Source organism: Canis lupus, chromosome 18 (genome assembly GCF_003254725.2).
Source record: "Canis lupus dingo isolate Sandy chromosome 18, ASM325472v2, whole genome shotgun sequence".
Classification (NCBI taxonomy): domain Eukaryota; kingdom Metazoa; phylum Chordata; class Mammalia; order Carnivora; family Canidae; genus Canis; species Canis lupus.
Genome location: NC_064260.1, coordinates 50,580,824 through 50,606,734, shown reverse-complemented (window position 1 = coordinate 50,606,734; position 25,911 = coordinate 50,580,824). Strand labels below are relative to the sequence as shown.

General features: G+C 53.0%; 1 protein-coding gene across 3 annotated transcripts in view; it reads right to left on the bottom strand.

Annotated features, from left to right (window-relative positions):
- The window catches only part of SPTBN2 (spectrin beta, non-erythrocytic 2), a 38,504-nt gene that overhangs the window by 1,734 nt on the left and 10,859 nt on the right, over positions 1 to 25,911 (bottom strand). For all 3 annotated transcript variants that reach the window (XM_049096853.1, XM_049096854.1, XM_049096852.1), the window contains 33 exons: positions 24,635 to 24,786; positions 23,993 to 24,166; positions 23,109 to 23,200; positions 22,869 to 22,949; positions 22,429 to 22,544; positions 20,361 to 20,473; positions 20,038 to 20,225; positions 18,430 to 18,547; positions 17,750 to 17,908; positions 17,125 to 17,427; positions 15,900 to 16,053; positions 14,779 to 15,649; positions 13,330 to 13,467; positions 12,212 to 12,968; positions 11,177 to 11,379; positions 10,753 to 10,843; positions 10,377 to 10,523; positions 7,720 to 7,983; positions 6,285 to 6,509; positions 5,876 to 5,965; positions 5,272 to 5,532; positions 5,052 to 5,182; positions 4,610 to 4,814; positions 3,724 to 4,098; positions 2,799 to 3,043; positions 2,559 to 2,697; positions 2,233 to 2,317; positions 1,757 to 1,953; positions 1,264 to 1,406; positions 1,097 to 1,172; positions 963 to 1,013; positions 520 to 740; positions 37 to 210 (listed from right to left, as the gene is read on the bottom strand). In XM_049096853.1, the coding sequence (XP_048952810.1) occupies positions 37 to 210; positions 520 to 740; positions 963 to 1,013; positions 1,097 to 1,172; positions 1,264 to 1,406; positions 1,757 to 1,953; positions 2,233 to 2,317; positions 2,559 to 2,697; positions 2,799 to 3,043; positions 3,724 to 4,098; positions 4,610 to 4,814; positions 5,052 to 5,182; positions 5,272 to 5,532; positions 5,876 to 5,965; positions 6,285 to 6,509; positions 7,720 to 7,983; positions 10,377 to 10,523; positions 10,753 to 10,843; positions 11,177 to 11,379; positions 12,212 to 12,968; positions 13,330 to 13,467; positions 14,779 to 15,649; positions 15,900 to 16,053; positions 17,125 to 17,427; positions 17,750 to 17,908; positions 18,430 to 18,547; positions 20,038 to 20,225; positions 20,361 to 20,473; positions 22,429 to 22,544; positions 22,869 to 22,949; positions 23,109 to 23,200; positions 23,993 to 24,166; positions 24,635 to 24,786 (6,739 nt within the window). The remainder of the gene's footprint in view (positions 1 to 36; positions 211 to 519; positions 741 to 962; positions 1,014 to 1,096; positions 1,173 to 1,263; positions 1,407 to 1,756; positions 1,954 to 2,232; positions 2,318 to 2,558; positions 2,698 to 2,798; positions 3,044 to 3,723; positions 4,099 to 4,609; positions 4,815 to 5,051; positions 5,183 to 5,271; positions 5,533 to 5,875; positions 5,966 to 6,284; positions 6,510 to 7,719; positions 7,984 to 10,376; positions 10,524 to 10,752; positions 10,844 to 11,176; positions 11,380 to 12,211; positions 12,969 to 13,329; positions 13,468 to 14,778; positions 15,650 to 15,899; positions 16,054 to 17,124; positions 17,428 to 17,749; positions 17,909 to 18,429; positions 18,548 to 20,037; positions 20,226 to 20,360; positions 20,474 to 22,428; positions 22,545 to 22,868; positions 22,950 to 23,108; positions 23,201 to 23,992; positions 24,167 to 24,634; positions 24,787 to 25,911) is intronic.

Below are 25,911 nucleotides of genomic sequence, written 5' to 3'. Positions count from 1 at the left end.
CTCCCCTCCCATACCGAGGGCACCTTCCATTCCTACCCCAGCTTGAAGACATGTTTGCGCTTTCGATAATCAAAGGCGACGCTGCCTTGAGCCCTGGCCAGGCTGACAGGCACCTCTCCGTGGTATGGCACTCCCATGCTGGCTGCCTTTGAGTCCTTATAAAAGCCGAGGCTCCCACGCCGCAGGACGCAGTACACATTTTGCCAAGACCTGGGAGGGCCCATGGTGCCGGTGAGATGGGTGACTGGTATTTGAGGTGCCTGGAGCCCTGGGAGTACCTCGGGTGTCTGAGGCCTTCCAGGGCTGTTCCTGTTTCTGAGCTCGTCTTTTTTTTTTTTTTCTGAGCTCGTCTTTACCCGCTGCTGACCCTCACCTGAGGCCTACTCTTCTCCTGGGTCCTCCCCCTTTCCCAGAGGACCCTCCTCCTTACAGGGCACCTCTTCCCTGAGGTTCCAGGGAAGCTTCTTCAGAAGGCAGCAATGGGAGAGGCCACCAGTACTGTATGGCCAGGACCAGTACCTGTTGGCAGCTTTCTTGCCAAAGGCCTCCATCTCCTGTTTGCGACACAGCATCCCCTCCATCTGCTCCTGGGCTGAGAGCTCAGGGCCTCGGGGGGGCAAAGTGGCAACACGGGCTGACTCGGAGGACCTGCTCTGGGGCATCACAGGAGGGGCTGGGCCCCGCGTCCGGGTCTGCTTCTCTCCTCGTGGCCCATTGGCCTCGTCTCCTGTGCCAGACCCCTGTGGGGAAAGTGAGGAATGGTGTCAGTGTCACAGGAGAAGATGGGAGATCCCTAGCCTGAATGTCATAAAGCCAAAAGTCTAAAAGCTGGTTTTCCCACCCCCATGTTTCCTTTGGGCCCCTGCCCTCTCCTCTGCCTAGTATCACCACTACCTGGCTCCCACCCTCTTCATCCCTTCATCTCTGGGTGATTAACACCCACACCTCTGGGAGAAACTTACAGGTCCTTCTGGGAAGCTGCTCTGCTCAAGTCTCTGTTGTTCCAGCAGGGGCTACAAGGATAAGAAGCTGTAAGAAGATATGCAAGGTGGGAGCTAAGATTCTGATGGGGGTGCACAGGGGAGCAGGGGGCGACCTGTGGGGACTCGGCATCTGTGCAGACTCCATTAACACTGGCCTGCTGCGTGGGTGCTGGTGGCCGGGGGTGGGTTCTGGAACAGCAGAGAGAGAGACACAGAATGTTAGGCCCGGGATTGCTCAGACTCAGCCTCTTCCTCCTTCCCTGAGCGTCCCAGCTCTTACCTGTCCCAGGTGGCATCAGGAGCTGTCTGGCTGTCCACCAGGTCCCCTTCAGGCCGACGGGCTGTGGGCTCTGGAGCAGGGGGCTGTTTCCTCCGTTCTTCCTCCTCCTTCTTTCTTTTCCGTTCTTGCTCCTGCTCCTCCAGCTGTCAAAACATTCTGGGATCAGAGCATAGAAGGTCTCATTTAAGAGGACCAGGGCACTGGGGAAAGCTGAAATGCCTCAGCTCTAGCCTGATGAAATACAAAGGATGGAAAATATAATTCCAAAAGAAGGTGGGGATTTAGAGGCAATGAAGGAGATAGTGTCTCTTAGTGTCACCCAGGGCGGGTGGGGGGACTGATGGCTCCTGAAGCTGCAGTGACAATGGGTACTCTTGGCCCACATCTGGGAGATGTTGGCGCAGAGGGAAGAGAAGACACATCTTCTTCAAGCAGGAGTACCGGCCTGGGCAGTGGGAGGGAGCAGGCAGTCCTGCGGTCCTGTAGCCCTCACCGCTGTGAGCTTCTCCAGTGCGCTGAAACGCTCCTCCCAGGCCACTGCTGACTTCTGGAAGGCCTCATGCCGCTTGATGAGGCTCTCAACTTCATCGACTGTGCAACCCAGCTCAGCACTTCGCACCAGTGGCTCTTGGCTGCACAGCCAGGCCTCTGCCATACCTGCGTCTCTCCCAAATACAAGCACTTCCAAAACTGCAGGGGTTCGGGAGGGGTCACAGAGAAATGGCAGGTCAGAGCATCAGCAGGGCACTGTAGCCACAGTCCTTCAAGAACAGAGACATGGAGGAAGCTACTGCCCCAGAGCAGGAGCACAGGGCAGAGCCAGGCAGTGCCAAGGGTGGGCAACCTTGAGTTCCATGCCCAGGCTTCTTGGTCTTATGTACTCTGGAAACTCCAGTGTATGAGACCCCCAGCCCCTTCTCCCGAGGCCTGGTGCCCACAGCCAGCTCCCTGGCCCCCAGGGCAGCTCACCAAGCTGGAGCCAGTCCATCTTTTCCTGCCACTTGTCTGCTGTCTCCTGGCGCCGGGCCTGCAGCTGAGACAGCTTCTCTGAGATCTGGGGGGCAGAGACGTGAGTTAGCACCCAGTGGGACCTTTCCAGGGTCCCTGGAGGACTCACACAAGGAACTGGTGACTTCTGATTTCAGGAGGCAGATGGTTCTGGAGAAGAGTTGGAATGGGGAAATCCCTGAACAGCACTGAGGGGGAAGAGGTTTCTACAAAGGAAGAAAGAAAGGAAGGAGGGAGACTCATCCTCCCCTGTGAGGATGGCCTGGCTGTACCCACACCTCACCCACCTCCTCAGCTGCATAGTGGCTCCTGGCAAGCAGCCCCTGCCCCATGTCGATGCATGAGGAGAAGCGGTCGGCCCTGGCCTCTATCTCTGCCTTGATGCCTTGATGATTCTTGATGACCAGGTCTGCGGAGGACACATCCCTGGGGGGACAGAGACCATATTACTGCTGCTCACAACCCTGCCCCAGCCACCAGCCACCAGTCCACAACCCTTGGAGGCTGCTGAGCACCATAGGCCTCACCGGGGCCGCTCCTGAGCATCCATCTGCAGGTTCACCCCATCCATCCACAGCATCAGCTCCCGAACAGCCTTGAAGAAGCGGAACTTGTCCGTGGTGTCCAGTAGCAGCTGGCGGCGGGCAGCAGAGCTTCCTTGAAGCTGGGTCCAGGCCTCGGCCACAGCCTGCATGTGGCGGCCGATCTCCTCAGCCTTGTCTCCAGCATAGGCCTTCTGGAGTCGGTGGCCATCATCCTGTACCTGCTGGACCTGCGGGGCCCCAGCTCAGAGTGAGGTACAGCTGGGGGGACTCCGAGGAGCTGGAGTCTCCCCAGTCCTGGTCTCTGTTCTCTACCTCCTGTCGGTTTCATCCATCAGAGAAGCAGGAGGCAGAGCAGAGGGTGGGGTGCTGGGAAAAATGAAGGCTGGTGGCTAGCCTAAGCCTTGTCATACCCTTCCCAGCTAGGTCTCAACACGGGGCCTGCAGAGTCTAGGGGAGCAAGCCTTTAAAGGGACTACTGGCCAGTTGAGCTTTCAGAGGACTGTCCAGGATACACAAGACCTCAAAGACTGCTGGAATGAGATTTTCAGCCAAGAAGGGGTAGTGGCTGATTGGGTTTAAATGATTGGAGGAAGAATCTACAACTGCTCAGTGTAGGTCTAGAGCTAAGCTGGGTGGGACCGCAGGCAGATTTTAGTACAATATGAAGACTCTAGTCATTGGGACCATCTGGAAATGTAGGGGGCCCTCGAGAAGTCTGGTCACTAAAGGTGTGGATGCTGTGGCTGGATATTCCTTGGCCAGAGATGTCACCCTGGAACCATTCTAACCTCATTCCTGAGTGTCCCTCCAGGATGGCATCCTCCTAGCATTTCTGAGTGCTCCCCCAAACTGTTTTCCGCAAAGTCTCCCCCTAGCCAGCCCCCATACCACCGTCTGTGGGTCAGACCTGGGCACTGAGGGCCTGGATGTCGTGCTCGAAGGCGCAGTGTCGGCGCTGCAGGGCTTCGGCCGCGTTGAGGTCCCTGCCGGTCCCGTCTGGAAGTTGCTGCTGTTTGTGCTGCACCCGTGCCAGGGCTTGGCGGGCCCCGTGCAGGAAGCGCTGCAGCTCATGTGCTGCTGCCAGCACCTGACCCCGAGTGTCTAGCAGCTCAAGCAGATCTGCCCAGGCCTCATTGAGACTGTCCTTCCATTCAGCCACAGTGGCCCGGGCGGCATGGCCCCCAGCAATGAGACCGTTGGCCAGGGCGTTGGCACCATCCACGCGCTCCTGACCGATGGTACTCGTGTCCCGGGAAAACTCTCGGAATTTGTCCCGGAGCATCTGGAGGAGGAAACAGTCACATGGACTGGATGGTGCTGTGATGCCGATGGATGTGGTCCCTGCCTGATGGGGGAGTCTTCTTGCCCCAGACCGAGAAGCCACTTCTCTCCCTGGGCCATGTGGGCCAAAACAGGTTTCTTCTGCAGAGCAACTGGCTTCCATTTACCCCAGATGTGACTGATGCCCCCGGCCCCTGGCCAAAACACTGGTCTTCAGACAAGGATACCCTAACTGTGGTTCATATATCTACACGAATAATGACAGTCCAAGCCCCCAAACTGTGCAAGGAAACCTTAAGTTCCCTGTGTTGGAAAAGAATGATTGGAAATTTTCTTTTTGCCCACGTCTCCGAGCAGCCCCATGACCTCCTTTCTGCACAGTTGTTCAAATACCCAAGGACAGCTCCTGCTCAGCCTGCTTTTGTGCCCCCCCTTGCTGGGGCCCTGGCCTCCCACTAGGTCCCCTACTCCTCCCAGAGCTGCTCTGCCCCTGGCGTCCACCCCACACTCACGGTCACGTGCTCGTAGTCCTGGCCCAGCTCATGGGATGCTGCCACCACCTCACGCTCCTGGATCCACTGCTCCAGGTCGTCTAGCTCGCGTCGGAGCTGGCACAGCCGCAGGTGCTCCTGCAGGCGCTCCCGCCGCTCTCCAGCCAGCTCTTTGAGGCTGGCATATAGCTTGTCCACTTGGGCTTGGCGGATCGAAATCCGTGTGCTGCAGGAGCAGGGGAGGTACCACAGGACTTAGGATGCCGTGCTGGGATCCCTAGCCTATTCCATAGAGTCCTGCCCCTCGGGCCCCCCAACTACTTGCCAGGTCTCTGCCTCTCCAGCTCTCTAGACATCTGTGTACACGTGTTGTACCAAAGGCTCCACAGTCCCTGCACCACCCCAGAACCGGCTCCCATCTCCCCCAGGGGCTGTTCCACTCTCTGTTGCCTACTATATTCACCTCTCTGGGTGGTTGTGGTCAATCATGTCTTGGCTGCTGACTGCCAGCTGGTGGATGGTCTGAGCATAGTCAGCCAGGGCTTGCTCCAGCACCTGATGCTTCTTTACCTCTGCTTGGGCGCTGAGCTCATCCTGGGGATGACAGTGGGCATTGGGCAGTAGGGCAGGGGTGGGGTGGGGGAGCAGCAGCCACACAGCCTGAGCTCTGCCCTGCCGCTCACCTTGGCTTTCTCCTGGCCCATCATGTGTAACTCCTGCTCGCCCATCCAGGCCTCCGCCTCGGCGGCATCGCGGTAGAACTGCTGGGCCCGCAGGGCCTCCTCCAGCCGCTTGCCTCGAAGCTCCAGCTCACGGCTCAGGTGTTTCCACATCTCTTGGAGCTCAGCCAGCTCCGGGCCTGCCGCTGCCGCGCCCACAGCACGCTGCCGCTCTGTTAGGTCTGCGATCCGAGGCTCATGGCCCTGTATCTCCTTCTGCAGGGTCTGTCCCCAACAGCAGACGAGGACAGTCTGACAGGGGACCCTTCATCCTACCCTCCCCCCTTACACCCACTCAACATCCGGCCCCTCAGTTCGCACTTCTCTTTCTTCCCTATTCCTCCTCCCATGTCTTTCCGTGGCCTAAGGTTGTTAGGCCTTCGATCCACCTGATCTGCTACAATGGAAACCCACCCTCCAGCAGTGAGGGTAGGCCAACCACTGATGGGTAGGATCACACATAGCCTCAAGGGAAGCCAGAGAAACCCCAGGTTTTAAAAGAAAAAACAAACTTCTGAGTCTGGGAGGCTCTTGAGATCTTTTCTTTTGCCTTTAGCTTCAGCCTCACCTGGTTTTTCTTCATGAGAAGCTGGACACTGGGCAGGTCCTTGCCATGTTCCATGGAGCTAGCCATGGGTAGCCGCTCTGTCACCCACAACTGGATGAGAGAGGGGGCGGTCAGTGGAGATCCAGAGGGCAAAGCAAGAGTAGGAATAGACAATGGGGAGGCCTGGGGGGAGAGGTTTTCTAGGGCTCCTGGAACATGTGTGCTGGGAATAGTCATCTCTATTGATAGGGTGAAGGGACCTAGGGGGCATCCCCAAGAATCCCTTGAGGGTCTACTTTCAGTGCCAAAGGGAAGAGAAAACAGACCACTGCTGGCATCTCCCCAGCCTCCAGGAGGGAGACTGGAAAGCAAATGTCAGGGAGTAATTTGCCATGATCACAACTCTACCCCATCCAGACTGGTGACTCACAATCTCATCCTCCACATCCCGGTGGAACTGGTGCTGCTCGCGAGAGGCTTGTAGGCGCTGACAGCGCTCCTTCATGGGCTGGCACAGGGCTCGGAACTTCTCCTCCACAGCCCTGGAGGTCCTCTCCACCTCCCCTGCACCCTGGTCCTCCTGGGCCAGTGCTGTCGCCTGGGCCTGGATAGCCTCCACCTCCTTCTCTCGCACAGCCATTTCCCGTTCCAGCATCTGTGACCCAGGAGGAAGGAGATGTCATCAGCGCGCAGCTGCCTTTGAACTCAGAGGAGACTCCAGTCTTTATGAGCCAATCAAGATTTCTTATCCCTGGGGTTTGCCTTAGAGAGAGCATATCCTCATGGCCTACCTCAGTGGATCTCAAACTTTAATATATGTAAGAGTCCAGGGGGGTGTGATAACCAGGCCAGTTATCAGTTTACTGTCTCTCGGTCCCAAATTCAGATGTACCTGGGTTCAGGTACATCTTAGCCTGTTTGAGACATTGCAACTGAACACTGTCAAGGGTTCATTGCCAGCTGGTGCAATGCCAGGCCTTGTGAGTAGAGGACACTAGAAGGACACCACAATCCAGGAGAGTGGAAGGTGCTATTTATGGTTCCAGTGTGCCTTTCTTCCTGCTCCTGAGGTAAAACTGCCTATGGTGTGTAGGAAATCCAGTGGCTCTCACCCTCTGGCAAGTTTTGCTGACATCCCAGTGGCAACTTCCTACAGGTCAGTTTTGGCCTGCCAGCTTTAGACCTGCTTGGTCCCATGATACCCCAGCAAAGTTCTATAGCATCCAGCAGGCCTCGGCCCTCTTCAATGAGGTCCTGAAACTCAACCTTGGGGTTGGGTGGGGGGAGGGTATCTTGTTCCTCCTGGGGTACCCCTCCTCAGCCCTAGAGGTAGTAGCTGATCCCTACATTTGCTATTTCTGTGCTCTTTACAGCAGGGATCAGCAAAGCCTGCTTGTTTTTGTAAATATAGTTTTATTAGCAATAGCCACACCTATTACACATAATTTTACACATCGCCTATGGCTGCTTTTACCCTACAAGAACAGAGTTGAATAGTTGTAACAGAGATCGTATGGCCTACAAAGGCTGAAATGCTACTGTCTGGCCCTTTGTAGAAAAATGTTTTCTGGTCTCTGCTTTCAATTTCTCTTTAGCCTTTTGGTAGTTAAACACCTTTTACTGATTGATACTTTTTATTAAATTTTCCTTGTTCAAGTTAAAGTATGGGTTCTGTCTCCTGACTACTTTGACTGATACACACTCCTAGGGGTGCTGCTACGGTGGCCCATGGACGTGGCCTTGAGAAATACCGGTAAAGATGTTGTCTGGGAGACCTTAGAATGACCTCCCCAACCCCAAGAGCTACAGACCCCCTACTCCTTTCTGCTGCAGTTCAGCAGCCCCATCCCAGGCCCACCGGGCACCTGTTGCTTCTTGAGCAGGATGTTGACACTGGTGAGGTCCTTGCCATAGTCGTCAGAGTGTAGCTGGGCCTGCAGGCTCTCCAGCCAGCTCTCCAGGGCTGAGCAGCTCTGGGCAAACAGCTCGGCTCGGTTGGCATCGAAGAGGCTGCGGGCCTTGGCTTGAGTGGTGCTCTCCAGCCTGTCCCAGCGCTTGTGGAGGTCCTCTAGCTTCTCGGACACCAGGGCTTTCAGCTCAGGCTTCTCAAGGGTCAGTTCCCGCCCCTCCTGGGAGGTGGGATGAAGAAGGTGGCAGTGTCAGAATTAGGTACCACTGAATTTTACGGGTCAGTGGCAGACCAGGGGCTAAAAGGAACCTGAGGTGTAGGCATTAATTCCAAGTTCTTGTGTACTCTCCACAGCACACTTTTCTCAAAGGTTCCCCCCTACTCTAAACTGACTCCCCCATCCCTCCAATGCAGAGTCCACCCTACTTGTTCAAGCCCCAGCTCAAATCTCATTTCAACCACAAAGAAGCCACAGAGACCTTTCCTATTTGGGGCTCCCTCACACCTATGGCTTCTGGGGTGATGCCACACATGGTCTTGTGTATCCATCCTCTCTTGTTTGTCAGCAAGTCACCCCTCACCTGAGTTATGTACATACGCAAGTCCCACACGTTCTCCTCACTCCTGGCCTTTTGTTTGAGGACTTTTGTTGCCAGGGAGATGAGGGAAGCATGGTCTCTTGACCTGTATGCCAGGCAGACTGGGAGTGCCTGATACTTACTGCCCCAGGAAGCAGCCCTCAACCAGTGACAGGCTGGGAGCTGGAGGACAAATGCTCTGCATCCTCATGCCTTGGTTGAGATGTCACTGATGCATGTTCTACACAGTCTCCCATGGTGCCTCATTAGGACTGAGTGCCAGTTGCTCACTGGGGTGCCTGGCATGGCAGTGTAACCATTATTGAATGCCTTGCCTTTCCATCCCAGCTTCCCACTTCCGTACTGGTGTTTTCTTTCTTTTTTTTTTTTTTTTAAGATTTTATTTATTTATTCATGAGAGAGAGAGAGAGAGAGAGAAGGCACAGACACAGGCAGAGGGAGAAGCAGGCCCCATGCAGGGAGCCCGACGTGGGACTCAATCCCGGGTCTCCAGGATCAGGCCCTGGACCCAAGGTGGCGCTAAACCGCTGAGCCACCCGGGCTGCCCCATACTGGTGTTTTCTATGGCCATCGCTCATAGGTAGGTGACCTGCACTGAAAACCTTGCTTCAGGGTCTGCTTCTAGGAGAACACAAACCAAGGCGCTGCCTTGAGGCCATTTTGGGTATGGCTGCCAGGATGAAGAGGGTCAGAGTCTAACACTGCTTGGGTAACTTCAGGAACCTTTAGCACAATCCATGTGTCAATGTACAGTCCTTACATGTGATCAAGGCTTGTCCTGACCTGCCCGATCAGGCTTTTCCCACCATTCCTTCCTTTCCACATTCTGTGTTCCTGCCAGACTGACTTACCCCCTTGTTCCCATATAGGCACCTTGGGTTTCCTGTTTGCTCTGTTTGCCCTACCCAGAAACATCTTTCCTCTACTATCTCTGCTTGTCAAATCCTACTCATCCTCCATGGACTGCTCTGGAGGCTCCTACCTCTAGGATTCCTGTACCTCCTCCTCTCTCATTGCAAAAAAGTTTTGTTGGCACATAGCTTTACTGGCACATACAGAGGAGGGCCCAGGCTTTATCAAGCCCTCTCTTGCTGCATTTGTCAGATTCTGCTTTGGATATAATTTAGGTATTTGCAGATGTCTCATTCCCTGGCTGTCGTGTCTGTCATTCCTCAAGGGTGGAGCTCACAATGGAATTGCCTTCATTTCCCCTCTCAGTGACTCATCCAATGCTTTGCATATAGTAGCACCAAGTAAGTATTTGCTGAACAAATGGAAACACTGGATATACCCTGGTCTCCTCCTCTCCTCAACCGTCATGCCCTTGAGGGAAGGAAAGTGTCTTTTTATGTGCCTCGCAGTACCTACCAGAGTGCTGAGCACACAGATTGTCACCCGGGGAATACTTACTGAGTTGAAATAAAGTTTCACCTATGCTCAGCTCCAGAGGAAGTGGTGGGTTTGGTGACCAAGGACCAGGAACAATAAGACTCAAGAGCAAGGGTTGGCAAACTGTGCTCTGCGGGGCAAATACAGCCCCCACTTGTTTTTATAAATAAAGTTTTATTGGAATGCAGCTACACTCAATCATTATGTATTCTCTATGGCTGCTTTTGCACTACAATGGCAGAATTGAACAGTCATAGCAGAAACTGTATGGCCCGTAAAGCTGAAAATATTTACCATCTGGCCCTTTGCAGAAGTTTGCTGATGCCTGCTGAAAAGTGTCCTTCTGCTCTGGACACAGGGATAATGATGGTGTTGGCCCAAAGCAGCAGTCTGGCACCCTATTAATTTGTACTTGCTCAAGGTTCTGTAGTTACTGTCTCATAGTCCTAAGACTTTTGTTCCCAGACCATAAGTTTCCATCTTGGAGGTTTGGCACTAAAGACCCCATGACCTCTAGCCCCAAAAGAACCAGAGCCTGAAGCCAGGGTCCTCCCCTGCACTGTGGCCAGGATCCTGTCCAGGGGAGCCCCTAGGGCTCTCTTGCTGCTAATTTCACATCACTCACCTTATCTACCTTATCCAACCAGTCTTTGTTGGCGGCCAGCTCAGCCATGAACGCCTGGTGCTTCTGCCACTTCGTGTGCAGGTTGCGGGCTTCATCGTAGGACACATCCTGGGCTGTCAGCATCTTCTCATCAATCCAGAGCTTCAGCTGAGTCAAGCATAGAGCAAGGATGAGAAGGGCAGAGAGCACTGCATATGCAGTGAAGCATAAGGGGGTGAAGGGAGCGAGGGGAATGGTGGATGTGGGGAGAAGCCATGCAAGGGTCCACTTAAGTAATACTACAACAGACTTATTCTATGCTCAGAAAGCTGGGGCATGTTAGTAAGGGGATGGCTAGGGAATGTCGGAGGGGACATGGAGGAACCAAGAGCCTCACCTCGTGACAGTCTTGTAGGAAATGTTGCTGCTCGCGGTTGTCCCGAAGACGGCCCAAAAGCTGCTGCACTGCTTCTTGATTCTTCTTGTGTCTGTAATGACAGTCCCTTGTGAGACCCGCGAACCTGCTGTCAAAGGGTTATTACCCTCTAACTAATCGAGAAAGCCACACAGGAATTCTGGTATCCAGCAATCAACTATGCCAGTGGACTTCATCTCCCCTGGCGTGGGGAGGCTCAGCTCCCCAGCTCATGGCTTAGTCCCATTCTGACCACTAAGTTTTTCCACCTCTACTTTTTGTCAGTCCCCATCGCCATCCATCTGCCCATGCTGCACTATCCAGCTGCTTCATCAGTAAAACAGGCCACACTGTTCTCATTCACTTCCCTGTCGGAGCTCTCCTCTACCCGCTGTGTTTATCATACCTCCTCTCAATGGAGTCGGCCTTCTCCTGGATCTTCTCGGCATGGATGTTGCCCTCAGACACCAGCTGGCGTCCAGCCTCCAGCAGGCCGCGGATCCGCTCTCCATTGGCATCCATGGTGCTCATGAAATCTTCCAGTTTTTTTATGGCGGCATCAGCAGCTTGGAGTGTCCCCGGCATCTCCGTGTGGGACAAAACATATTCCTGTGTGGGAGGAGAGCACTTGTCTACCTTTCAGAAGGGATCTACCATATTGGACATGAAGGCCAGCTGAGGATGGGAGAGTGGACGGTCTGGCTCTGAAGACAACATGTGGGGGGTGGGAATAGGGTGGGGGGGGTGCTTGATTATCTATAGGCTCACGAAGTAACAAGAGAGCTGGGCAAGAGGACCTTAACAGCCCAAACCCTGTTCCCTCTTCTTCCTGGCCACTGATTTGATTTAACAGTTATATGACAGGTCAGGTTTTCTATTTCTTCTCAAGTCAGTTATATTTACACCTCTTTAAAAAACATTCTGTTAAAAAAAAAAAGGGCGAGGGGGATCCCTGGGTGGCTCAGTGGTTTAGTGCCTGCCTTCAGCCCAGGGCGTGATCCCGGAGTCCCAGAGTCCTGGGATTGAGTCCTACATCGGGCTCCCTGCATGGAGCCTGCTTCTCCCTCTGCCTGTGTCTCTGCCTCTCTCTCTCTCTCTCTCTCTGTCTCTTGTGAATAAATAAAATCTTTAAAAAATAAAAATAAAAAAACATTCTGTTAAATCCATTTCTTTTTTTAAGTAAGCTCTACACTCAACATGGACCTTAAATTCATGACCCTGAGATCAAGAGTCACATGTTCTACTGACTGAGCCAGGCACCTTTATCTTTTTTTTTTTTTTACTCCCTTATTTTTCTAATATGTTCTCCCAGTCCACCAGTCCATCTTGGTTCCTCAATTGCCCGCTGCCATTTCCTCCCCATCCACTTCTGTCCTCCACACTTCCCTGTCCCTGGTTCCCTCTTCTTCCTGGGTGGGACTGCGTGTCCCTGGGCTCTCACCTGGCTGCTGAGCACGCCCTCGGCCTGGCGAGCATCCCGCAGGAAGCCTTGGAAGCCGTGGGCCTGGGCCAGCCGGCCTTGCCGGCTCTCCCACATGCGGCCCAGCTCCTCCCAGCCGGTTCCCAGGGCTTCGAGTCGCTGCCTTAGGAAGAGGCACTGCGGATCAGCCTGGTCCCGGGTCACCTCCTCACCCAGGGCCCGCAGCCGGCTGTACTCGCCCCGGGCCCGCTCCACCTCTCCCCGCAGGGCTGCATGTTGGGCCAGGAGGGCCTCTGCCTCAGGCAGGGTGGCTGGCCCTTCTTCAGAGGCCACAGAGGTCTGCGTGCGACCGAGCCATGCCTGGAAGTCATCTAAGCTGCGCAGGAAGTCCTGCAGCCGCCGCGCCTCACCCAGTGACTCTTCTCGGCGTCGCATGGTGGCCCGTAGGTCTTCCCAGCCAGCTTGTACCTCTCCAAGCCGGGCATTGATGGCAGAGGCTTGGGCAGGGTGGCCAGTGGCCAGGGCATTTGCCTCTCGAGTCAGCTCGCCCACCCGGGCGGCGATGGCCTCCAGGTCCCTCTCGGTGCCGGCCAGCTTCCGCTGCAGTGCCAGCACCCCAGCTAGGTCGTTGCCCAGGCCCTGGGTGGACTCGATGACCTTGGTCTTCTCTCTCATCCAGGCCTGGGTCTCTGTGCACTCTAAGTGGTAGTTCTGGATGCTCAGGGCTGACATCAGGGCTGCCTTCTTGCCGTCTGCCAGGGTCCGAAACTGCTGCCACCTGAGAGTGGAGGGAGGGTCTGGTGTCCGGAGCTGCTCAGTTTCCCTGCGCTGTCCAGGTATGTATGGAGGCTTCTTCCCTGCCTCCCCCTTCTCTGGTATACCAGAGAAGAACACCTGCTTCTGCTGTTAAAGAGGCTGCTCCCTGCTCATTCTCCCTTGACTCCTTGATTACTCCCTGTCTAGGTACAAGCCTTTTTGGACTACCCCCTTTTGTTTCTTTCCTCATTTCCCACCTTTGCCCCCACAACGTATTCCAGACAGCCTGCTTTCCCTGTTTTTAGTCTCCATACCATGCCCTGGAGAACTTCCTTCTGGCTGCCATCCCTGCATCCTTTCTAGGTTACCCTCCCCAGCCCCACCTGTGGTTGAGCTGCTTCTGGGTATTGACAATGCTGTCCTTGCCCGGGGGGCTGGCTTTCAGCAACTGCTCTGCAATGTCATTTACAGCAGTAATCCGTGCTGCGAGGGCGTTCATCTCAGGCTCCAGGGTCTCGAACCTGAGCAGGTAGAAGAGGCAGCCATGAATCACAGGAGCCGTGATGCACCAGCCCTCCTCCCCTAGAGGCCTAGGGAAACCTCTCTGTCAACGTGAGGCTGATTGGTAGGAGCCTCTGCACATCTTAAACTACAAGGTCTATGGGATCTATGGGTCAAGTGGGGAGCCCCAACTCCCCCCAGACAAGTAGAAAAACAACCATCTCTTGAGTTAACTCAAGAAGATGGTGGAAGTTTAATATTAGGAACAGTTCCACAAGCCAGACTCATTCCTGGCCCAGCGCCCTATTCTTTATCAGAACCTCCCTATTCCTCCTGGGATTGACCTCTTAGCTGCCTACCTGGGACCCATCCTACTACCATGTGCTAAAAATGAACTGGTGACCAAAAATATTTGAGCAATGAGCATGTGAAGTATAACTTCTGTGATATTCTCACAGTTGGCATATGCTTTCTGTAAGGGCCAGATAGCAAATATTTTAGGCTGTGTGGGCCATAAGGTCCCTGTCATGAGTATTTAGCTCTGCTGTTGTGGTGCAGAAGCAGCCAGGGATGATATGTAAATGAATGAGCCTGGCTCTGTCCCAATAAGGATTAAAAAAAAAAAAAAAAAAAAAAAGGCAGCAGACTGGATTTGGCCCCAGAACTATAGTTTGTTGATGCCTGTCACAGGATATCTTGAAAACTTAAAAAAAAAAAAAAAAAAAACTTTATATTTTTAAAACCACCAGGAAATTTGACTGTAGAACAAGTAATAGATGATATCAAGGAATCACTAATTTTGTTCTATGCGATAATTAATGGTATTGTGGTTCTATAAGAAAAATGTCCTTTCTAAGTGATTTTAATATGCTTCATTCTGTAAATAAAGCCACTTTATGAGGTTAATCAGCGTATCTGTCTAAAGGTTTATAACATCAAAGCCTCAGCTATTTTAAGTCCACACACGCAATTAAAAAATGATTTACTATATTTGAGAATACTTCATATTTCTTAGAGGATGCATCCTAGAGAATATAGAAGTTAGATGGTAATACGCCGGATTTGCTAATTTTTAAAATGAAAAATGATCAAATTATAGCAAAATACTGACAATTACTGAATCCGGATGCTGAGTATATAGGAATTTGTTTTATCTTTTCTCCTTTTGAGTATGCTTAACATTTTTCATTAAAGCAAAAAAAAAAAAAACAACAGTCAACTGTTAAGACTCAAAGGGTTGTAGCAAGAGCAGGCAGTTGTTGGCAGGGCCCACCACGCATACGAAACTCCCCCATTCCTCCCCACCCCCAGGGAGTCTGCAGGGCGCCTACCTTTGCTGCACCACCTCCAGGTCTTCCAGGCGCTCAGGCAGGGCCAGCCCATTAAGCCACTGCTCCTTCTCCTCCACCCACAGCCCACAGGCCCCTGCCTCGCTGAGCATGGTGTAGAGGGCCAGGGCTGCTTCCAGGGCCCGTGCTCGTTCGCCTGCCCGGGCCTGCAGCTCCTTATAGTGCCGCTCCAGGCTAGGCACCCGGCCCTGCACCTCTGGTGTGCGGCTCAGTGCAGCAGGCAGGGCCACAGCCTGATCCCGCAGGGCATCCAGGGCTGGCCGGTGGCTTCGGATCTCCTCCTCCAGGGCCCGATGCTGTCGGGCCAGGGCCTGTGTGGAGAACTCATCATGCCCCAGCTCGGGGCTGGACACGAGGCGCAGTGCGTCCACCAGCCAGGCCTCCATGTCGTTGGCATCTGCCTGGAACTGGTAGAGACTGGCGGCCTGGGCAAGCCGCTGGGCGCGCTCCTCTGCCAGAGCCTCCAGCCGCTCCCACTGGGCCTGCAGCTCAGCCATGCGGGTGGCAGCCTGGCGGGCTCCCGGATGGCCCTCTGCGACTAACTGCTGGCCCTGTTCCAGCGTAAGCTTCAAGGGCCCCTGGCGGCCGCTCATCTCACCCCGCAGGGCTGTGTGTTTGTTGAGCAGGCGGAGGACGCCAGTCAGGTCCCGGCCAGTTTCTGCTGAAGCCAGCAGATGCTGCTGCTCCCGAACCCAGGCCTCGGCCTCACCCACCTCCCAGAGGAACCGCCAGAGGCGCCGGGACTCCTCCAAACGGGCCCGTCGGGCTGCTGCTAACTCACACAGTGCCTCATAGCTCTGCTCCAGGGAAGCCACCCGCTCTGTCACCAGCTGCGGGTCACATGGTTTGTACTCTGAAAAGTTCAGGGTGGAGGGTTGAAGCACTGTAACCCAGCCATCCTGCCGCCCCTTACCTACTCCTGGCAATGAATCTCCACCGGCTCCTTAGGCCTCCCTCCCTAATGCTGTCACCTACCATCCACCCATCATCCTTCCTGTCCTCAGTTTGCCCAGTCTGGCTGCTTCAGTTCTCAATGTTCTCCTTCCTAGCACCACCACCCACCCACCCTGCCCCGCTCCCCAGCTCCTTCCCCCAGTGTTCACCTTTCCCTGGGTCACAGAAGCGCAGCGCAGAGGCACTGACAGCCCGCACCCTCTCAGCCTGCACAGCGATGTCTGCTTCTACCAGCTCGTGCAGCTGAAGCAGGTCCTCCACTCCAGCCAGATGCTTGCCCAGGTCCTGAGACTGCAGCCGGCCCTGCCAAGACAGCCGACATGCCTGTGTCCCTTGGAGGCCCCCCAGGTTCCCTCCTCACCGAGTTTCTTTCAGCCCCATCACACACCTGGGCTAACTTGGCTCCCTTTCCCTGGATCTGCTGCACCTTCCAATCTCCAGGTGCTGCACCTCCCAACCTCCAGATGAGCACACCTGCTCCTGTCTGGCAGCCTGAACTCACACGTGCAGTGACACCCCAGTTCTGTCCTGGCACCCCGGCCACTTTGTACTTAGCCTCTCCCCTCCTGTGGAACCACCGATTCTCTTACTAAATCTTGCTCCTGAAATCTCCATTCTGACTTATCTTCTCGGCCTCAGAATTACCACGGTTCAGTCTCCAGCACATCCAGTGTCTCTCCTGACCCACCCCTACACCCATTCCGGGCCGAGATCACTGCACAGACTCTAACTGGCCCCTCAACCTCTACTCTGGCTCTCCATGATTCTCCTTCACATCGTGGTCACATGTCTCTCCTTTCCAAACCTTCTGATCACTCTCAGTGCTCCATGTGACTCTGAACAAGGACCCAAACCCCTGAGCAGGCCCAGAAGGCCCTGGGTGAGCTGGCTGCTCCCACCTTTACCTCATCCACTGCCTTTCCTGTTTGTGCAGTACTACTGGCCCTCCTGCCTATGCTGAACACAGCATGCCTATGCAGGCCCAGAGCTGTTCCTTCTTCCCGAGACATTCCCTGCTCAAATCTCCCCGTGCTGGCTCCCTGTGTTAGTCTGCATTTTCTCAGAGGCCTTCCTGGATCACTTCACCATGGGGCCCTGTTCAGTTTCTTGTAGGCTTTAAGTCTACCTGCTATTTTTTTTTTTTTTTTTTCAGTACTATTTTGTTTTTTTGATAAGCCCATGGGTTTCCTCATCAGCCCCCTCCTGCTAGAATTTGAGCCCTGCAAGCACAGGGCCCTGTTTGCTCTGTGTATCTGAACTGGGATCAGGGCCCTGCACTGAGACTACTGCCACCAAGATGCGCCAAGGGAATGAAAATCCCCCCAGTTGCACTCCCACAGTCCTGTTCGTCTTCACCCCCTCATCCCGCGTTACCTTCATCTCTTCCATCCAGTCCATGAGGTAGAGCAGGTCCTGAAACACCTTCTGCAGCTCCAGGTTGAGGAGGAGCCGCTCCCGCCGGGCTGCCACCATCTGCCGCAGGAAGTCCCAGAGCCGCGCCACGTTGTGCTGGCGTGCCGCAATGCGCTTGATGTCATGGTAGCGCTCGGCGGCCAGCTCTGCGGCCACCGCATCCACGGCTTGCACCCGGCCGCTGTAGGCCACGATGTCCGTCTCGATGGCCTCGTGCTTCCGCACTGCTGCCTCGACGGCTGCCAGTTCCAGCCCAAAGTTGTCCTGGAGCAGAGAGCCGGCCAGGGAAGTGGAGGAGCCCAGGCACCTTCTCTGCCCATTTGCCCCTTCTCTCCAGAGAGCTTCCGCTGCATGATGCCAACTCCACAAGGTGGCTCTGTTTCCTCCCTACCCTGTCCCATCCTGTCTCACTAACCCTTTCTCCTGTTCAAGCCTCTGGCCCCTGGTTCCAGGGACTCTTGGTCTTCTGATCTGTATGATGGAATTCTCATCTCATTAGCTTTCTGTCTTGCCAGGCACCTAATCTACCGCTCTCTCCTATTTCTCCTGCCTGTCCTGCACAGGCCAAGAGCCCCCCATGTTCTACCTGGGACACAAGGCGCTGGTTCTCGCTCAGCCAGGTCTCCCGCATGGCGGCTTTGCGGTCGAAGCGGGCGGCCAGCTGCTCCAGCTTCTCCTGGCGGATCAGCTCGGTGCGCAGGGCCAGCTCGCGCTCATGCTCAGCTTTCTCCAGCCGCTCCCAAGCCTATGAGGTGAGGACAGGATTGGTACTAAAGAATTGGGCTCAGGAAGTGAGGGTGGGGAGGGGTCACGGGGACTGGGGCATGCGATTAGTCCCAGGGAAGTCTAGTGGATCTGTGGAATGTGGTCAGTTAAGACGCTAGTGCATGGAAGTATGAGACATGGACAGCATGAGGGCCACGGAGCCATGTGAAAGCACACCTGCTTCTAGGTGAGGACTGGAGGGGGATAGGGAATGATGGAAACCACTGGATTTGTTTGTTGGGGGGGGTGAACCCTATTACTTATATTAATCTTCAAACATTGTCTGTGGAAAAATATAAAATATAAGCAGAGAGTGAATTGGGGGCGTGTTGTACAAGATAAAGAACTGGGCTATAACTTTATCATGTGCACTTGCATGGGGAGACAGAAGGAGGAGGAAGGGGGAGGGCAGCGGGCAGCCAGGACAAGTGCTCCAGGTGGGGTGGCAGGGGCTGGGGCCGAGGACAGGACATTGGTAGGGCGGGAAGGGAGGCTGTGCACCTTGTTGATGTCAGAGATGAGCCGGCCCTCGCGAGGTGTGTAGACCTTCTGATTGTTGGCTCGCAGTTTGCTCTGGATGGTGAAGAGCAGAACTTCCAAGTTCCCCTTCTCAGTGAACCTGAGTCAGGAGGTCGGGTTTGGGTCAGAGTCAAAGGTCATAGAGGTCATAGAGGCACAGGGGCTCTACGTTTCAAAACAAAGCTTCCTGTGTTGCTTTTCTTCTCATCAAAGCAATATACATGGTCTCAGTGCAAAAGCCAGAAAATACTGGCAGGCGTGAAGAATATACTTTTAAAACAAATGAAAACCAGACAGAAACAACCAGTTAGACTTTGGCATGCATGTTGTTGTTGTTGTTCTTCTCCTTCTTCTTCCTTTTAAATTTTTTTTAAATTTTTACACAGATGGGATTATTTCAGAACCACAGCTGACATTTGCCAAGGACTCACCCACCACGAGCCAGGCCCTGCTCTCATTTGGTTCTCTGTTATCTGCATTCTCTTATTACCTCATTTTCCAGATAAGAAAACGGAGGCTTGGAGAGGCTAAATAAGATGCCCAATGCTTACAACTGCTTGATGGCAGAGCCAGGATTTGAACTCAGGTACTCTGAATCTGAACATTTAGTCATTTGTTCCCTGCTGTCTACAAATAAGCAATTTTTAAGACTGCTTTTTCATTTCTGTTTCATGAACATATTTTTTATGTCAATAAGTATATTTCTTCAACATTATTTTCAGCGGCTCTCCTGTGACTTATTTTTCTTTTACCAAGGTCAGGTTAGTGAACATCCTGGAAGCTATGTTTTTGTTCACTGCCCAAAAGAGGGCTTTCTGGATCAAAGGGCACACCTCAAATCATTCTTGGAATATGTAGGAACAGATGTTTTCTGGATTAGTATTAGTTTTGGAGCTGAAACATATTAACTCCAAAAGAGCTCAATAATAAGCAAACAGAAGTTTTAGCATGTACTATATAGAACTGCCTACTGGCAATTCCAGACTTGAAAAAAGTCCACTTCTAAAACAGGTGAACAGTGAGAACCTTGGCAGTGTGCACATCACCAGCCATGCTCCCGAGTCACTGACTGTGACCTGCCTGTCAGATCCAATCCCCCTGTCCTTAAGCTGGGATTGGGTTCTGGGACGCCCGGCCAGTAATCTTGTCTGAGTGAATTGCACTGACTCTACATACCATAGTAAGCATTTCCACACGATTAATTTTTTTTTTTTTTTTATGATAGTCACACACACAGAGAGAGAGAGAGGCAGAGACATAGGCAGAGGGAGAAGCAGGCTCCATGCACCGGGAGCCTGACGTGGGATTCGATCCCGGGTCTCTAGGATCGCGCCCTGGGCCAAAGGCAGGCGCTAAACCGCTGCGCCACCCAGGGATCCCCATGAATTTTTTTTTTTTTAATGGATCATCATTTAAAAAGTTTATCTTGGGATTGCTTCTGGCACTTTGAGCTGGGGGAAATGAGCGTTCACTGCATTTACATACTGCCAAATTTCCCTCTCCAAAGGCCACCCTAATTTGGGCTGCTTCTCCCACGAGCATGGCTCAGGGCAGGCATGCCGCAGCAGGAAGTGGTCCAAGGGCACCTACTTGGGTGGCTTCTCTACCGTGCGATAGGAATTGAAGGACTGCAGCTGGTTCTGGACCCCGCTCAGAGAGTTGGCCAGCTGCCGGTCATTGAGGGTCACAATTGTTTGCTCAATCCACTGCAACAGCTCTGAGGCCAGGGACTCATACTTTTCCACTAGGCGCTCTGCCTCCATGGCATGGTCCAGCACCTGCAAGACAGAAACAAGGGGGTCCTGCCATGGGGTCCCTGGCCCACCCTACAGCTCTACCCTGTCTCTGCTTTTGGGGGAGGAAGACCCCACCAGGCCAGATCTTTGCTTCAACCACCCCACAGTAGGGAGTACCTTGCCAATCCTTTTGCCTTCCACAGCCAGGGCCTTCATCTTGGAGAAGTAGTGATAATAAGTAGCCACATAAGTAATGATTGATTTCTCATCTGGTTGGTCCACATTCACATCTGAGAAAAAGGGCCACTCGGGTCAGGCATTTATTTTTGGAGATTTGAAACCTGCCTCCCAGGAATACACCTGCAACTTGAATCACTCACCCCGAATCCCAGGGCCTCCCACCTCTGCCCTCCAAGACTGACATCTTTCAACTCTTAGTGCAAAATGACAAATAAATCATTTGGACTAAAAGGACATGAAAAAGCTATGTTTTTTTATTCCCTTAGAAACAAGCTGAAGACAAAATGCAGAAGCCCAAGGAGGCTTTTTACCAGTGTTTCCAATGGAGACCAAAATTTGCTGTTTAGGGGAAGAAAGGCAAAAAAAAAGAAACAGTATTCCCATTTGGGGATAGATCTTGTACTTATGGGCTGGGTAGATGTCTAAGAAATCAGTGGATTAAGGGTCAGCAAGATGGAAGATACAAACTAAGCTTCCTAACACCAGGATGTTCAGAGGGACAGGTCCAGTGAGCCCTAGCAGTTCTCAGGGCTGTGTCAGGGCAACGGTCATGGCTGTTGCTGACCTCAATCCCAAAGTTCAGGTATGAGTCCAAGGAGGTGAGGGTCCTTCAGGCAAGTCAGCTTCTACCACAAAGACCAAGGCTGGAGCTCTATATGCCTTGGGTTCTCTTAATTAGGCAGATTCCATCCTACCTACAGGGGAGACTATGGGACTAGAAGCCCTTGTGACCACCTCACAAAGCCCACAGGCAAGGAGGACCCATTGAAATCACTTCATGAAGCTACAGGATACTTCCCTTTACTTAAATGTTCTTCATCAGAGCTGTGCTTCTCAAATGCTTTCCCAGGAACCTATGTCTACCCTGCTTCCACCACTAGTTAACTAATATTTGTTACTCTGGACTGAGATGGTGCTACGGTAGGATGGAAAACAGGTAACTGAGACCCAAGTCTGCCCAGTGAGCTTAGGAAGAAGTGTTTCCCGTGGGGAAGCCCCGTGGCCCTTCTCCGCCTCCCTTTTGTGGTAGCTCCAAGTCTTGTCTGTCAGAGATGTGGCTAAGGACACAGGTCTGGAGTTTGGATCTCTGCTCCACCAGCTGTATGACCTTGGGACAGTCACTTAACCCCGTGATAGGTCCCCATCTCTTCTTCCATAAACTGAAGACAACGATGGCACCGATTTCAAGGGGGTGTTGTGAGGATTCGGAGCATGTCGAGTGCAGCTCCAGGTACAAAATAAGAGCCCAGCGGCCACTGCCAGTCTCACCAGCATTCAGATCAGAACCCCAGAAGCCAGTCAGCAGGGCTCTGCTGACCATAAGGCCAGAGCTGGGTGAGAGCTCAGGATCATGCAGCTTATTTAGGACCCTAGAATTTTAGAATAAGAAGGGCTCTTAGAGGGATGCCTGGGTGGCTCAGCGGTTGAGCGTCTGCCTTTGGCCGAGGGCATGATCCTGGGGTCCTGGGATCGAGTCCCACATCGGGCTCCCTGTGAGGAGCCTGCTTCTCTCTCTGCCTTTCTCTCTGTGTCTCTCATGAATAAGTAAATAAAATCTTTAAAAAAAAAAAAAAAAAGAAGGGCTCTTAGAGACCACATAGACCAATCTTCTCATTTTAGAGATAAGGAAAATGAGCCACAGAGAGGCTAAGTAACTGGGTTTAAGTCACAGAGCTGCTCCATGATGGGGCTGGCATAGAACCACATTTCAGGGCTCTCTCTGCCACAGGACTGCCCCCTTCCTAATTTTTTTGGGGGGCGATATAATTTTTGTACCATAAAATTCACCCTGTAAAGCATACTATTCATCAGTTTTAAGTATATTAACAAGGCTGTATAGCACTTATCATGATCTATTCCAGAACATTGTCATCAGCCCCAAAGGAAACCCCTTACCCATTAGCAGTCCAGTCACCTCTCCGCCCTCCACCCTCAGCCCCTGGCACCCACTCATCTGCCTTCTGTCTCTATCCCACAGCAGCTTCTTTACATCACTTTGCCCCACCTTCAGGATCCAGCAGCTTCGTGAGCCCCAGCTCCTTCTCAGCCAGATTGAAAGCGTTTTGCAGATTGTAGTGTGCGTTGCACTTCTTCAGCGATTCAAAATCCAGCAGATCTGGCCTGTACAGAGGGAATATAGAAAGTATCAACAGCACATAAGCTCCTAAAGAAGAAAAGTAAAGTCACCCCTGTGTTTATCCCTGTCACCAGCTCCATTTTGTCTAGAACCAGGCAATCCAAACCCACACCCACTGCTCCCCAACCCTCTGGCTCCCATCACTGTCCTTTATGTAGTGTGGTGCCCCCACATCCCAGCTCTTGTCTGGATGTTCACTCCTCATAACTGCTGTGTAGTCCATCTCATGGCTCGTCTATGCATCTATGCACCCCTAGGCCATGAACCCATCCAGCAGGAGCTCAGGCAGGCTCGCTAACCCAGCTCACCGGTGCTTATGCACAATGGCATTAAAGGCCAGCCCATCTCTCCAGCTGGTGGTGAAGTTGTGCACGTTGACATTGGGATACCTATAAATAGAGACCAGGAAAAATAGTGAGTAGGGCCCAGCCCTGGTCTGCGACTCAAGGATGGATCCCCAGCTGGTGCTTCTGGGAGACCATCCCTCCTTTACCGCACAGCTTTGGTGCCTCCAACCCTCCAAGGCCACAGTCCCTGGGCAGCCTCACCCTGCGGTCTTCATCTGGCACCACAGCAGTAGGGCATCCTTGGCTGACTTCTTCTCCTTGTTGTCTTCTGTTTCCACACTGATGTCTTGGATCTAAGAAGGAAAGATGGAAAGTCCTCACTCCCTAAACAGGGGCTTCTGGAGTTACTGAACATACTCAGCAGTACACAGCAGGAACTTTAGGTTCCTATAATAGGGGTGCAGGGACAGAGCCTGGGGCCCTTTCATTCTGGAATAGTGACCACAAAACATCAGTTCAAAAGGACTTGAGGCAGCAGAATGGGTCAGAAGTCAGAAGAGTGGAAGAGTCTCAAAGCAAAGGATGATGGATGGCTCCTTGGAGCGGGGAACTGTGTGGAGGGGTGAGTGCTTCCTGAGAGCTGGGTTTCAAAGGGGGCGCTGATGGAGCTCTCTCAGGGCTGGGAGGAGCAGAAGAGGTTACACCCAGGGAGTCAGGGGACAACTGGGATGTGATGGTATCAGGACGTTGGGTTGCCTATGCTCAGAGCGTAAGAAGCAGTAGGGGGACTGTTTTAGGGAGGCAAGCGGAGTTTGAGGCAGAGGAGTGGAGCAATGAGCAGGAGGTGAAGGTCCAATGTGTAAAATCTCCAGTCCCCTGTGGACCAACATGCGGCCCTACTACATGTGGCCAGGTAACAGACCAGGCCACAGGGAACCTGCCACAGAAGTGTGACAATACGCACACTGATCTCTATCCCATTTAAGGAGGAGGGTCCCCTGATCTGGTGCCTGGATATCACAGCAACCACAAACTGCTATACCATGTATAGCATGTTTTTATCGATCATGACGTGTACAGCACTGAGGCATGAAGCGCTTGCACTGAGGTGTGAAGCACACTCTGCATGGCGCTGTGCCAGGTACCTGGAATCGAAGGATGATGGTCCAGACCAGCCCAAGGGTCAGACGGTGGTTTCCGTCCACGATGTCATGGGAGCCCATATTTTCCAAGTGTACTTTCTGCTCCTTCAGGAACTGCAGAGCCTTGTCCACATTCTCCAGGCAGTGGATCCGCATGCGGCCTTTTGTGGGCTTTGGCTGTTGAGGGATAGGAGACATGACAACATGGGGCCCTGTGGGCCCCCTCCTCCTTCCCTCTCAGCCTTCCCAGGGCCCTGCTTTGCACACCTTCCCCATCTCCCCCACCCCCATCCCCACCCCCAGGAGCACAGAAGCAGCCCTCAAGGCTGGGCCAAAGTTCACAGAGCCAAAGCGGAGGTTCCAGAGGTGGCTTGGGCAGATTAAGATTCCCAAGGGAATTAATTGCACCCTGAGTGGGTGGGAAAGGAAATGTTTTGAATGGGGCCACTGTTCCTGTCTCCGTGAAGCAATGCTCCTATTTAATCCACGCAGCAAAACCTCTCAGAATGAAACCATCCTCTGACCAGAGGGCAGCCAACTACTTTCCGCTCTGTGCTGTCACTCTTCTCTCTGAGGGTGCCTCCCAGCTTGTCCCCTCAACCACTGTTTCTCGGGCTCCCTCCTCCCTCTGTGACCACAGCTCACCAGTGTCTCTCCCGAGAGCACCTCGAGGAGCCTCAGGAGGTTACGTCCATCCCGGAGGTCGCTGTACAGGTCTCCCACCCGGCATGTCACCCGGGCCAGGTGCGAGTTCACCCACTTGGTGAAGGTTTTCTTCTGCACGGCTTCCCGCTCATCTGTGGCGGCAACATGGGGTCATTTCTGTCCTTCAAGTACAGTTCACCTGCTTCTAAACACCAGTGGATGGGGTTGGGGGCCTGGGGGGAAGACCCCAGAAGTGAGGTCTGGGAACGAGGATTGGAAGGAAGATGCCTGAGATGAAAATCTCTAACTTAAAAAGCAGGGAATAAAGAAATTGGAATGAGCTCATAAGGGTAAAGATATAAATGAGCAAATGGGCTTCAAGAAGAAAGGATGAGAGAAGTTAGAAGCAGTGAGACATGAGGGGAAGGCTTGGGATTTGGGATCGGGGATGCCCTGTAACAGTGGAGGAACACTGTTACTTAATCAGAGACTCATGTCTTCATCTATAAACCAGGCATACTACTTGACTTTCTACTTCAACGCGTGACTGTGTTGATTAAACAAGACTATGTACGTAAGATGCCTGGCACACATGATGAGTTACTCCTTGATGAGTTACAGTTATCCAGGCATGATCTAACCCGAAGGAAAGACCCAGAGCTGCTCAGGAGCAGCAGGAGGTGTGGCTGTTCTCTTCGCTGTTGGACAGGGCGTGGACTTAAATTACACCAGCAGCTCTTCCAAGTGGTCATTAGAAGGACACGACATTATAGAGGCTCTAAGCCTCCTTGAGTCAGCTTGCTCTCCTGGGATAATTTAAAGGAAAGATGGGCTCCTCTATTTGTGGGGTGGGTTCATTCAATTTGCTGCAATGGGATTCAGTCCTAGGACATCAACATTCCAATGCTAAGAAGGAAAACAATCTTGAAAGTTGGGAATAGGGAAATCACTGAGCCTAAGAAACACAGTGGGGAGTAAAACAGGCAGAGTTAGGCACAGATCTCAAGGACAGGGAGGAAATGCCTTGCTGCCCGGTCCGGTCCGTTGCATAGGAGAAGCTGCTGCTGAGTGCATGCTTTTTAGGTTCCACAGAAAAATTAAGATTTTAGACATTATAAATGACAAAGTGAGGGAAGAGGCTCAGGCCATCAGAAGCTGCTCTGGCCACTCAAATTTCTGTCTGTTTTCCCCAGAGAAGCCTAGTGTGATCCCCGAAACCCAAGTGGCTGGAGTCTGAAGAGTCACTTTTGTTTCCCTTCTGGGCAACAGCATCTCAG